Source organism: Suncus etruscus, chromosome 15 (assembly GCF_024139225.1).
Source record: "Suncus etruscus isolate mSunEtr1 chromosome 15, mSunEtr1.pri.cur, whole genome shotgun sequence".
Classification (NCBI taxonomy): domain Eukaryota; kingdom Metazoa; phylum Chordata; class Mammalia; order Eulipotyphla; family Soricidae; genus Suncus; species Suncus etruscus.
In genome coordinates this window covers 6,559,911-6,573,781 of record NC_064862.1, presented here as the reverse complement: position 1 = coordinate 6,573,781, position 13,871 = coordinate 6,559,911, and the positions used below count along the sequence as shown (strand labels likewise).

Below are 13,871 nucleotides of genomic sequence, written 5' to 3'. Positions count from 1 at the left end.
CCTCCCTCTCTCCCTTTATTCCTTCCTCCCTCCCTCTCTTCCTTCCTCCTTTTCTTTCTCCTTCCCTCTCTCTTTTTTCCTCCCACCCTTCCTTCCTCCCTCTCTTCCTTCCTTCCTCCCTTCTTTCCTTCCTCCCTCCTTCCCTTTCTTCCTTCTTTCCTTCCTTCCTCTCTTCCTTCCTCCCTGCCTTCCTTCCTCCATCTCTCCCTTTCTTCCTTCCTTCCTCCTTCCCTTCCTTCCTCCTTTCCTTTCTCCTTCCCTTTCTCTTTCTTCCTCCCTCCCTTCCTTCCTCCCTCCCTTCCTTCCTCCCTCCCTTCCTTCCTCCCTCCCTTCCTCCCTCCCTCCCTCTTTTCCTCCCTCCCTCCCTCTTTTCCTTCCTTTCTCCCTTCTTCCCTTCTTTCTTTTCTTCCTTCCATCCTCCCTGTTTTCCTTCTTTCTTTCCTTCCTTCCTTCTTTCCTTCCTTCCTTCCTCCACCCACTCAGTGTACAGTGGCTTTGGCCCCAAAAAACTTCCTAACTGTTCAGTTGCATTCTTTTATTGGTTGATTTTCAACTCTACTCTCTCTTTCTTGGAGTGTTAACAACCAGTACTGCACATGTTTGCCACTTATGTCAACATTTAAACAAGAGGGTACTATTTGCTCTATGGTTCCTAATAATCTAAGTGCAGATCCTGCTTTGCAAATTGAATTGGCTGCAGCTGGACATAAGGCTGATGGTTTTATAAAAGAGCCTAGAGAATATTGGCTTATAAAGAATGGCTCACAGCTAGATTTAGAGATCTGGTTTTCTTTAACTTTGTTACATCTACACACATTGAAATTTATTTTTATTTTGGTTCTTATTTTCATTTAATTGGTTTAGTATGCCATGGTATCATTTCTAACAAGGTTAAAATTCACTAGTTTATAAATTACCAGTGCATATTTCCTGCCACCAATGACCAATGGTCCCAGTTTCCCTCCAACCATCCTCCTGCCTGCCTCTGGACTGATATTTTACCTCTCTCTCTCTCTCTCTCTCTCTCTCTCTCTCTCTCTCCCTCCTTTCCTCCCTCCCTCCCCCCCCCTTTTGGTGCTGTGATTAGCATTATTTTTTTATTTTTAAATTTAAACACCATGGTTACAAGGTTGTTCGTATGGTTGGGATTTTTCCACAGACAAATTTGTTTATGATCAAGTTATAGTCACACAATATACAGTGCACATTTCCTGCCACCAGTGTCCCCAGTTTTCCTCTCACCCATCCCTAATGCCCTCTTCTTTTCCTGTCTCTGGTGCATTCATTCCCCCCTTTTCCCTTTTAAACAATTTTGTTTTCAGTAGAGTGCACATGACTTGCCACCACTGTCTTCAGTTTTCCTCCCACCAATCCTCTTCCAGCTGCCCCTGGGGCAGGTATTTTACTTTTCTTTCTCTCTCTCCTTTTTTTGACACTGTGGTTTTCATACTATTGCTAATTAAGTGATATCATGCACATCACTTTATTCCCTTTCAGCACCATTTCTTTGGAGTGATCAGTTCCAACCATTCCTGTCATTGTGGACCATTCACTAACCTAACTGCATTCACTGCTCTTTGTGGCAAACTTCCTACCACGAACTGGTCCTGCTGGCTCTCATGTCTATTGTGTCTGGATATTATTACCACACTATCTTTTACTTTTCATATATCTCACAAATGAATGAGATTATTCAATATCTCTCTCTCTGACTCATTTCACTCAGCATAATAGTTTCCATGTCCAACCATCATAGGTAGGAAAATTTCATGATTTCCTTTTTTCTGACAGCTGCATACTATTTCACTTTGTAGATGTACCATGGTTTCTTTAGCCACTCACCTGTTCTTGGGCACCTGAGTTGTTTCCAGATACTGGCTATTATAAACAGTGCTATAATGAACATAGGGATACAGAGGGCTTTTCTGCATGGTGTTTTTGGATTCCTAGGATATATCCCTCGGAGTGGTATTGCTGGTTTGTATGGAAGCTTAATTTGTAGCTTTTTGAGGAGTATCCATATTATTTTCCAAAATGGCTAGATCAGTCATTCCAACAGCACTGAATGATAGTTACTTTTCCCCCTGCATCCCTGCCATCACTGGTTAGTGATCTTTCTTTAAAGAACCAGTGAGTCAGTGTTGTAGGCTTTGAAGTCAGTCTCTGATGTATCAATTCCTTTCTAGCATAGCAGTCATCAGCGTGCGGCTGCATTCCAACAAATTTTAAATACGTGTAGTTTTCATGTGCCCTAAAATATTGTTTTTGTCTTTTTTAACTAGTTACTAGCTGTAAAAGCCATCTTCTCTCAGAATGGAAAGAAAGAAATTACAAATGGGCTTTTGTTGTAAGCTGAGGTTTGGCAACTTCTGGTTGATAGTTTCTTTTTGACTGGATCAGTTTGTTTTCATAAGATAAGACATTTTCTTCCCCAGATCAATAATAACATTTATAATGAGCTCAAGTATTGACTACTTATTTTAAATGTCTGATTCAAATATTTTACTTTTCGGTTTGGGGCTTGACCCCACTGTGCTCATGGGCTACTACCCTTTGATGCTAGGGGAGAGTTGGCAGGATTATCTCTCCTGGAAGGGCTTTTTCATTCATTAAAAACCTGGAAAAGTAAAGCCTAAAAACTTATAGCAGTTGGAGTGTTCTTATCTATAAGCAAGACAAGCCATGAATAAAATGACTTAAGATAGCAAATAAGACATTCTCTCTTTATAATAATAAACAGTGGGGTTAACATGCTCTACGATGTTGTCATCCCAGGTCATTTCCATCTTTTTACTCTCTTCTCACTAGTTTTGCTGATTGTGGGTGAGGTTTTGCCTTCTGCAAGATGGCTGGCAGGGCTCCAGCCATCGAACACCGAAGAACACTAAAAAAGCAGTGCATTTTACTTCCTTGTGCTTATTTTCAATACGAGGCACACTTTTGTAGAACAAACTGCTCCTGTGAACATTTCCCCTTTGGGATCAAAAACCAAAGCAGTCCTAAATGAAGGACGTGAGATCACCAGAGTTAACAATAATGACATAGTGTGTGTGTGTGTGTGTGTGTGTGTGTGTGTGTGTGTGTGTGTGTGGTGGTGGTGGTAGAGGAAGCAGGTGACTTTGGGATCCTAGAACCAAAAAAAAATTCTATTAGGGGGGAAAAAATAGCAGTTAATAAGGAATTAACAGATTTTCACAAGGAACTGGATTCAGATTAAAAATCAAAATAAAGAAAACTGAAGAAGGCTTTCTACCATGACTCATTCCCATTTGTTTATCCATGCCCCTTAAAGACCATTATGAGTTAGCACAATTTTTTTATCTAAAATGTCACTTTTATTTATTTATTTTTAATATATTTTTTATTTAAGTAATATGATCATAGTTGGGTTACAGTCATAACCAGAACACCCCCTTCACCAGTGTAACATTACCCTCTCCCCCCTTCCCATCTGCTACCTGTATTTGAGACAGGCATTCTACTACAGTTATTTGTTTTTAAGTTCAGTAAATTGTATTTTTTTTCCTTAAAGGATAAGAGTAAAAAAATATAGTAAAGGTGTGGTAGTGGCAATCGCTGTTGTTTGCATAGGTCCAGAAAAATGGGAAAATAAAAAAAAATCCTTGACCTGATTACAAAAAGGCCTCACCCCAGAAGTTTATTGGAGTTAGCACAATTTTTATGAAAGTTATATTTTATGAAAGTTATATTTTTATGAAAAATTTTATTCCTTCACACAAATAGTTTTTTTTTTTTAAATTTATCTAGTTTTTTTGGGAATCACACCCAGCAGTGCTCAGGGGTTATTCCTGGCTCTATGCTCAGAAATCATTCCTGGCAGGCTCAGGGGACCATATGGGATGCCGGGATTTGAACCACTGACCTTCTGCATGCAAGGCAAATGCCTTACCTCCATGCTATCTCTCCGGCCTCCACTCAAATAGTTTTAATTTTGCTCCAATCCTCATAGATATTATTTTTCTATTCAGGTTATTTTTAGAAAGAAACATTTTATTTGGGCTTTATTATTTTATTAAAATGTTACCACACTGCTTACCTAGCATAATGTAATTTCACGTGCCAAAAAATGAAAAGTAAAGCCACTTTACATAATCAGTTTGTAACACAACTGTGCTGTGTAGTTTCGCAATTGGTATTATTTTTTGTTTTATTTTATTTTGGGGCCACACCCGGTGACGTTCAGGGATGGCTCCTGACTATGCCCTCAGAAATTGCTCCTGGCTTGGGGGACCATATGGGATGCTGGGAGATAGAACTGAGGTTCGTCCTGGGTCAGCTGCATGCAAGGCAAACACCCTACTGCTGTGCCATAGCTCCGGCTCCTGCAAGTGGTATTATTTTTATAAAAAGATGTAGCATTGAATATGATTTTAAGAACTGTATGTCACCCTCTTGTACTATTGCTGCCGCTGAACACCACAGGGATTCTGTCCCCTCATTACTCCATTTTCTCTGTCTTTGGAAACCGCAGAGGGAGATTCGTGTCTCTTCCAAATTCAGCATCTACTCTGGTTCTCGATTGCCTTGAAACTCTCCCCATTTAATTAACCTCTCTGTGCTCTGTTTTCCACATCTGCAAAACAAGAGGTTGAACTGTGTGATATATAAGGTCTCACTGACAGTGCTAATCTATGTTTCTCGTTACTATGTGATCCATGATTTTGACCTTTACGTTCTAATATTAAATGGATGAATGCGCTACTGATTGCTCAAGGTCACATTTTCAGGCAATAACACATCGAAGATATAGTGTTATAGCAGCAACTCTTTGTTCTGACACAGTGCTATAGGACAACCTGTGATGTTCAATGCGAGACATTCTCACAACTCCTAGGAACAAATCAGAAGCAAGAGCAACACCATAGGGAGCCAGAGATATAGTAGTGTGAAGAAAGAGACAGAGACCAAGAGAGAGGCAGAGAGAGAGGACAGAGAGAAACAGAGAGACAGAGACATAGACACACGCACACACACACACACACACACACACGCGCGCACGCACACACACACACACACACACACACACGCACACACACACAGAAAACACAAGGCTCAAGCCTGGATCCTTGTATCCTTGTATCAATACCTTGCATACAATTAATCCAAGTTTGATCCCTGGCATCTCATAGAGACCACCAAGCCCCACCAGGAGTGAACGCTGAGCACTGAAGGTTGTGCCACCCCCCAAAAAGAAATTAAGCTCAACACTATGAAGGAGATAATTTTAAAAGCTTTATTATTTTGTAACTAAAATGTTTGTGTCTGTAGGGTTACTGCTAATATAGAAGATTATTGTACCTTGATTCACTACACAATTGACCACTCTAGAGCCATCCAGAGGATTTTGTTTCTTCTTCTACAGCTCTGCTTTCTAAAACTTTCAGACAAATGAAGCCAAGAAGCCCTGGAAAAAATTTGTGCAGGAAGAAGTTATTCCCTAGCAAAGCAGTTACTTTTGGGTTGTCTAACTCTTTTCCAGGTTTTTTTTTCTTCAGAATTAGTTCCTCTGATCACTAGTAATTCTAATTATTTTCTCAGCCCTGTCAGTCTTCCACATCTCTCTCATGGATGCCACAAAAGCTTGGTCATTGTTAGAACAACCTGAGAGAAAACATTCCCTCAGGAATATAAAAATGGGCCAATTACATTGATAGTGCCAAAATCCCCTTCTGTCCAAAAGGTCTCATTCAACTAAGGAAGAGCAGTTTCTTGGCTTTCGATGCCTTCTTCCTTCTACCTTGGATTCTCTTTAGGGTGTCCTAAGAGAGCTAGGGTAAGGGTTGGGATTTGGGGGCTACACTTGGCAATGCTCAGGGGATATTTCCTATTCCTGGTTCTGAGTTAGGCTTCAGGGCCACCATCCTATATGCTCCCTGGAATAGAACCAGGTTTGGCTGTATGCAAAGCAAGCACCTTAAACCCTGTCTGTCTCTCCTGCTCAGAGCTGTAATTTTTAGTGGCTCCCAAGACCCACTATTAGATCTGTCCTTCTAGTCCAGGAGAGCTCTCTTCGCATCGAAGAACATAGTTCAGGGTCACTTCCCTGGGGGGGTTCCTGGTGGCCTCTTCATAGGACGGAGGGAGGCAGACAGAGACCAGGGCTGCCTCGCGGGGCAGAGGAGAGTAAGGAAAGTTCTGCTCACTGTTCCATGGTAAGGCTGGCAGAAAATCAGTCACTTCTCCGGTCGAGGGGTGCTCTGTAAGGTCGATGCTGAAGACTTGGCCCTGGTGACGTGCAGCTTTGCAGTGGTGGTACAAGAAAAGCAGTAGAAAGGCCAGGAAGAGCAGGATGGTGGCAGGAAGAAGGATACACAGGAACGGCTCCACGTCATCTTGTGTGGAACTTATCTTCTGGGTGCCCTGGAGTTAGCCAACAAAAATGAGTTGGGAGGTGCAGGAAAGATGGTTTCTAAAAGTCTCTCCCACTTCATAATTCTTATTCCTACTTTTTCTCTTTTGATCTCACTTTTAACTATTCACTGAGGCCAAGAAAGACGAGTCTATATGAAATACAGTAACTTTACAGGATAAAGTATCCCTTTAGAATGTCCAGAGCTTTGATGCACTTTGCTTTCACTAAAATCAAAGTGTTATGCACTAATTTTATTGATTCTCAGGATAGGTGAGAATAAATGGTAACAGGGAATGAGGAACACAATTCTTTAGTTTCAATTTATACTAAGACATTGTTATATTTCATCTCACAAATAATACTTGAAATTGAATTTGAAATCTGATGGTTACTATTAATGATGTTTTAGAAATTTCTTTCATTTGGCTTCACAATACTTGCAGAAAAATATGAAATTTTTAGAATTCTTTGAAAAGAATTAAAGATATATTCTTAGGCAAACTACAAGGCATTAGCTTTTTATTTGTGGGCCGGAGAGATAGCACAGCAGTAGGGCATTTGCCTTGAATATGGTTGACCCAGGTTGGACCTGGCCTTGATTCCCAACATCCCACATGGTCCCCCAAGCCTGCCAGGACCTATTTCTGAGTGTAGAGCCAGGAGTAACCCCTGAGCGCCGCCAGGTGGGACCCAAAAATTAAGCAAAATAACCCCCATCTTTTTATTTGCTTGGTTTGAGGTCACATCTAGCTGTGTTCAGGGCTGGGGGAACTATATGGCTTACTCGGAATTGAACCCACTTCAGCTGCATGCAAGACAAGTATCCTACCCACTGTACTGTTGCTCTGATCCCAAGACATTGATTTTGTTCATAGAAACTCACAAGACAAATGGTTCCCAATGAAATCAACCAGATAGTAGAAAAAGATGTGAGGTAGAAAAGCAATATGGAATAATACTGTTCCAAATTGCACAAATATTGCATTAAATAAAGGTCCTTAAGAATAATGATATATTTAAAATGTTTTTTAATTCTGTTAAGCATATAAAAATGTTTGCTATAAATGTTCATATCCAATTATTACAGAGGAAAGGAAAAAAGTGTTAAGTTTTATCTTTTTAAACAGAAACATAAAGCTCCACTTACTGAGATATTAAAAACTGAGTTTTGTTTCTTGCCTTGGTTTGGGTGGAATGAACAAATGTATATAGCTCATAAATTTTTCTTTCTATGCTGCCCTCCACTCAAGGTTTACTCCTGTCTCTGTGCTCAGGAATTATTCCTGTTGGGCTTAAGGAATCTTATGGGATGCTGGGAATGAAACCCAGGTCAGCCTTGTGCATGACAAATGCCTTACTTATTGTATTATCATTCCTATCCCAAAACTTTGTTATGGGGGTGATATTTTGACCACACTGACAAAGCTCCAGACTTACTCTGTGCTCAAGTGTCACTCCAAGAAGTGCTCAGGGGATAAACTGCAGAACCAGGGAATGAACTATTGATGTATGGCAGTTGGACTTGGACACACCCCTATATTGACAGTTGAACCTGGACATGACGCACTCCCTGGACACTGCCCCTGTCATGTTGGGTATAAAAGGAAAAACCTGGACCTTTGGGGGGCAAGCTAGGATAGTGACCTTAGCAGTGCCTGCTGGCTTGCAGGAAGCAGAAACAACATCTGAGAGATGCTGCCTGCTTTGTATCTATTCCTTTTTCTTTCTTTAACCCAGCCTCCTCTGGCCACCTCTGGCCTGTGAATTTCTTTCTATCATCTATCTATCTATCTATCTATCTATCTATCTATCTATCTATCTATCTATCTATCTATCTATCTATCTATCTATCTATCTATCTATCTATCTATCTATCTATCTATCTATCTCTATCTATCTCTATCTATCTATCTATATCTATCTATCTATCATCTGTCTGTCTATCTATCTATCTATCTATCTATCTATCTATCTATCTATCTATCTATCTATCTATCTATCTATCTATCTATCTATCTATCTATCTCCCTCTCTGTGAAACCTCTGGGTGGTGGATGCAGGCTCAGACTGCAGGAGGATAAAAGATACCTGGTTTCTCTCCTCTCTCTTTTAGTCCCAGGCAGCCGTCACTGGGTCCCTGTGAGCCTTGCAGCACTGGGCCCTGACAGCCTTGGTTCTCTGCAGCGTGCAACTCTGCAGCCCTGGTAGCCTTGGGCCATTGCATTGAACCCAGGTTGGCTGTATGCAAAGCAAGTGCTTTACCCCCTGTGCCTTCTCCCTGCCACTTATGATTTCTTAAGAGCATGGATTACCTAGTATATTACCATATTTTTTTCTCTATAAGATGCATCTGACCATAAGATGCAGATAGTTTTTAGATGTTCTCCTCCCCTGAACTCAGGCTTCAGCTAAGGCATCATTTGCTCTATAAGACTCACTTTGGGGGTGGGGGAGAGATTATTTTATGGTACGAAAATTACTGAAAATAAACCCATTTTTATTTTCTAAATAATTTATAATTATGTGGGTTTTATTTTTTTGACTCAAGAATAAAAAGTAATATTGGGACCGGAGTGGTGGCACAGTGGCAGGGCATTTGCCTTGCACACGGCTGACCCAGGATGGACGTAGGTTCGATCCCTAGCAGCCCATATTGTCCCCCAAGCCAGGGAGCAATTTCTGAGTGTAGAGCCAGGAGTAACCCCTGAGTACTGCCAGGTGTGCCCCCCCCAAATAAACAGAAAAATTCAAACAAACGAAGTAATATTGCTACATTTATATTGCTGTAAAATATTTATATTGTTGGGATCCGAGAGATAATACAACATATAGGGCATTTGCCTTGCATGGGGCTGATCCAGATTAAACCCCCAGCATCCTAGATGTTCCTTGAGCCCTCCAGGAATGATTCTTGAGCACAGAGCCAGAAGTAATTCCTGTGGTTGCAGGGTGTGGCCCCAAAACAAAGTATTTATATTGCTAAATACTGGTAAACAAGAATTAAGAAATTTACCTTAGCATATACTTTCCAGTAACAGTATTGCAAAGCAATATCTGACATAGAGGCAGGCTGGAGGGGAGCTCAGGAGGTAAACTGGGGGTTCACTAGTGAAGAAATGGTATTGTAACATTGACTGAAACTCAGTCCTGAACAACCTTGTAACTGTATTTCATAGTGATTCAATTTAAAAATTAAAAGGAAAAGAAGAGGGGCCATAAGTGGCAGGGTGTTTGCCTTGCATGCGCTAACCTAGGAGGGACTGCGATTCAATTCCTCGGCATCCCATACCCCAAGCCAGGAGTAATTTCTGAGCTCATAGCTAGGAGTAATACCTGAGCGTCACTGGGTGTGGCCCCCAAACAAAAACAAAAACAAAAAAATAAAAATTTCTTAAAATACATACAAAGTAAAAGATCTTTTGGCAGGGGAGTGGGGAGCAGAACATTATTTTTTGACTCAATAGCTCTGACTTTAAAACCATAGATTTATCTTTAAACATATGTGTGGGGGCTGGAGTGATAGCCATCAGTAGGATGTTTGCCTTGCATGTGGCTGACCCAGGATAGACTTGAGGTCGCTCCCTGGCATCCCATATGATCCCCCAAGCCAGGAGTGATTTCTAAGCACAGAGCCAGGAGTAATCCCTGAGCATTGCCGGGTGAGGTTCAAAAACAAACAACAAAAAACCTCTCCCACCCAAAAAACCCCCAAAATACAAAATAAACAAACAACCAAACATATGTGTGACCCTGGACCAAAATTGTCACCTCTGGAGCTGGCCCCTTACTTCCTATGAAATGGGAAGAATAATATTTTTTTGAGGGCTGTCATGAGAAGTTATAGAATCTTTGTAGAAATCACTGTGAATAATAAGGATTTGTACATTATATTTCTGAGACACAAGTGGTCAAATTTAATTGAAAAATACTAAGTATAAACAGAAGTATAGAAGTTTATTAATAAGACTAGAAAATATAATGAACATAAAACCTGGCATTACTAAGTACAACCTAAACTTTGTTGTGATATAACAAGAAGCTTTTGATTACAAACATGAATAGATGAATTCACAAATAAAACTACTGTAGCCATTGAAAAATCAAATTGGAGTCCAGAAAGCAAATTCATTTTATTTCCTACTTCAATATGAGTCATTAAAAAGTTCAAGTTATTACTTGTTTTAATACTAAAAACTATTATTTTTTAACCTTGATAAGCATGGATCATTTTGCCTTTTTACTTTTTCATCATTTTCCATCCACAATATGGATGGCAATAGTTTCTGATGTAGTAGGCACCAAGTCTGAATTACTCTATTGTATCCCATGTGTTGAATATACATAGTAAAATAAGTTTAAAATTTGATATGATAAGACCTATGCCCCTTACAATATTATTAATACTTTATAAAAGAAAAAGCCACAATATGTTGGTATATCTATTGGTTGCACTAAATTTCTTCAAATGCTGAGATAGTCTAAACGACATAATAGTAAATGAGGACCATTTCCTGAGAGATTGTGATTTTTTTCTAGCTAATAGATGCACAAAGCTAAAGGAACAAGTTTATTATGTTATCCTTAATTTGCTTACTTAGTGGTTCACAATATATTGGTTCAAGTTGTCTTGAATTTTTTTGATAAAAAAGGATCTCTTTGTTAAATGTTCTTAATGTTCATCTCCCTGAATGTGGTTTCAAAACTCAGTATTTTCTTGATGTATTTTGACTCAAAATTTTATAACCTAGGAAACAATGAAAAGAAATACCTAACTAAAACCTGCTTAAGTATATATTATTATTATATCTAGATAATATATCAAATTTGTATAGTGATATAGACACACATTATATAGTCACACATTTTTTTCTTTGAAAGGCGTTTGGATTTATAAGTCAATCAGATGTTTTTTTCCAGAAAACAAAAACAAAAACAAATAATTTTCTTTTACTTTTTTCTTTAGTTCAGTGATAGAGCTATTGCTATCACTATTCTCCCACCAATCATCAAATTCTGACTTTTAAGATTTCTACAAATATTTGCCTTGATGCTACCTTAGAGATTTGAGGTGGTTTCCCTGACAAACATAAAGCATCTGCAGCCTTTCTCAGAGAAAGACAAACCTCTTTAACCCTCAGTTCCCTTCCCAAAGGAAAGTTCTTAGATTTTACTAATGTTTTAATTTGAGGTTCTGTGACATGCACGTGTATTAGTTTTCCATATACCTAATTGCCTCACTCTCTTAGAGACACGTTTTATTAGATAGCAGGAGAGCTACAGAGAAGTTTCAGTTTTGTCTATTTGCAGACAGTAAGTACCAAGTACAAAACAAAATTGTTGAACCGGGGCATAAAAATATGTCGACTCCCAATGCCTACTGTCCATCCTATTGGATTTATCAGGTAAAAATTTAGAATTTTAAAATTAAATTTAAATTAATTTTAAAATTTTAGAATTAGAGTTTATTTGCAGCAAGTTTTTCTGGAATTCACCACTGTCAAAAGAAGGCAACATGTAAGTTCTTTTCTTTGATGAGAGAAGCTAGCAAATTCATATTTTTGTCAGACTCAGAATGCAGATGGTTGTCACTTAAAGTTTTAAGTTGCAAGCTCCTAAAACGATAGGACTGTTGGGTTTCTGAATGGAAAGATAATTTGGGGGAAGGAAAGTGATCAGGTACTCACCTGCAGTTGAGTTTCCAGAAGAGGAAGGCTTGGTTCACTAGTTAACCACTCATAGGTCCCCCTGCCAGCATGTCCGAACTTCCTCCAGCTACTGCCCAACAGATCCTGCATGTTTTTATCCGACTGACACACTGGCTGCCCGTCCACTCTTTGCCCAGATTTCAACAAAGCTGCTTCTACTTGGCCTCCATCCAGCCTGGGGTTACTGGGCTGATGGCTCTTGATGGACTTGATCTCTGATGAATGACAGTAGGAAAAAGAAAGCAGCCAGAGGAACCTCTGAGGATGGGCTCTTTGGATTTAGTGCCTCAGACTTTTCTTTTGTGGTCTCTGTCACTCTAAGGATTGGTGTCAGATAGCAGATACAGGAATAGCTTGCAGACTTGTCTGCATCAACATTATCACCAGGCAGTGAATGGTCTTTGTGAAGAAGGAGGCATTTTTATGTACATGTAAATAAGATCCTCTTCCTTTCCTCTCCTCGTTCCTCTCTGGAGAACAAGAAAACTGAGCTAGAAACAAGCGAAGGGAATATTCTTTAATTATGTCTGCATTCTCTTGGACAGAGAAAATTGGTCTGGGGTGGAGATACAGGCTCATTAATAATATTTCAGTGAATTATTTAGGTGAAAGGATGCTAATGATAAAGTTGTACAAAAGCCAGACAATAGCTCAGACTGGGCGGATGGAATGTCTGCTGGGTTCGATACAAGGAAAATCAAATTACTATTGCTTAAATCGTTTTCTTTCTGATTATCATATGAAGTTGAAAAAATTATATCAAACTAGACATCAGAAATTTTGCAGATTATACACACAGAAAAGATTTCATGAATGCTTTTGAAGAACAACTCTTATAAATCTTAGTGTTTTCTGAAGCCATGAAGTAAATTTCAGAACTTGGGAGGAGGCCTACTGGGCACATGGTGAACTCCAGTCAATATTAGAATCTAAGTGATTGCTCCTACTTCTGGTGGTGAGCACTGGAATTAAGAGACGCTTGAAGAAGAAGAATGTGTGCCACTTACACAAAGTACAACAAAAAATCAGGAGAGGGTGGTTCTGGCCACACTCAATGGTACTGAGAGTCTATTCCTGCTCCATTATTAGCACTGATCCCTGGCAGTGCTCAGGGAGCCATATGCAGTGCTCAGGATAAATCCAGGTTAGCAATCCAAACACTTTATCTTCTTCAGCCCACTGAAGACTTTATTTATTTATTTATTTATTTATTTATTTATTTATTTATTTATTCATTTATGTATTAACTGAAACCCAACTACAGACATGCTGATGATCATGGAGATTAAACAAAGATATTATTATAAGAAAAGAAATTAAAAATAAATCTTCAGTCCATTGTCCTTTTTCTCTTTTCTTTTTCTTCTTCCTTCTCTTACTCTTCTTCCTCCTCCTCTTCCACTTCTTCCTCCTCTTCTACTTTTTCTCTTCTTTTTCTTTATCCTTCTCTTCTTCATTTTCTTCTTTCTTTTCTTATTCCCCTTTCTTCCTCTTTTCTTGTCTTCTTTTCGTTCTTCCTCTTTCTCCTCCTCTTTTTCTTCCTCTTCCACTTTTTTTTTTTTTTTTTTGGGCTACACCTGGTGGTGCTCAGAGGTTACTCCTGGCTATCTGCTCAGAAATAGCTCCTGGCAGGCACAGGGGGACCATATGGGTCGCTGGGATTCAAACCAACTACCTTAGGTTATGGATCAGCTGCTTGCAAGGCAAACGCGCTGTACTATCTCTCTGACCCATTTCCTGTTCCACTTCTTCATCTTCTTCCTCTTTCTCCTCCTCCACCTTTTTCTACCTCT

The 13,871-nt window shown here is 39.5% G+C and overlaps 2 protein-coding genes across 2 annotated transcripts in view; one reads left to right on the top strand and one right to left on the bottom strand.

Annotated features, from left to right (window-relative positions):
• CITED2 (Cbp/p300 interacting transactivator with Glu/Asp rich carboxy-terminal domain 2) overlaps positions 1-13,478 on the top strand; it is a 1,046,546-nt gene extending 1,033,068 nt beyond the window's left edge. Inside the window, exon 3 of the mRNA XM_049788027.1 lies at positions 13,458-13,478. The gene's annotated coding sequence lies outside the window, so the exon portion shown is untranslated. The remainder of the gene's footprint in view (positions 1-13,457) is intronic.
• SMIM28 (small integral membrane protein 28) lies at positions 5,998-12,168 on the bottom strand. The gene is made up of 2 exons (XM_049787678.1): positions 12,058-12,168; positions 5,998-6,381 (listed from the first exon to the last, which is right to left on the bottom strand). The coding sequence occupies exons 1-2, from the start codon at positions 12,166-12,168 to the stop codon at positions 5,998-6,000; spliced, it is 495 nt and encodes a 164-aa protein (XP_049643635.1).
• Positions 13,479-13,871: the final 393 nt, after the last annotated feature.

Coding starts and splice junctions, on each gene's coding strand:
- SMIM28 (XM_049787678.1), bottom strand. CDS start 12,168: ATGCAGGATCTGTTGGGCAGTAGCTGGAGGAAGTTCGGACATGCTGGC. Junction 6,382..12,057: donor TTCTGGAAACTCAACTGCAG/GTGAGTACCTGA, acceptor GGCTAACTCCAG/GGCACCCAGAAGATAAGTTC.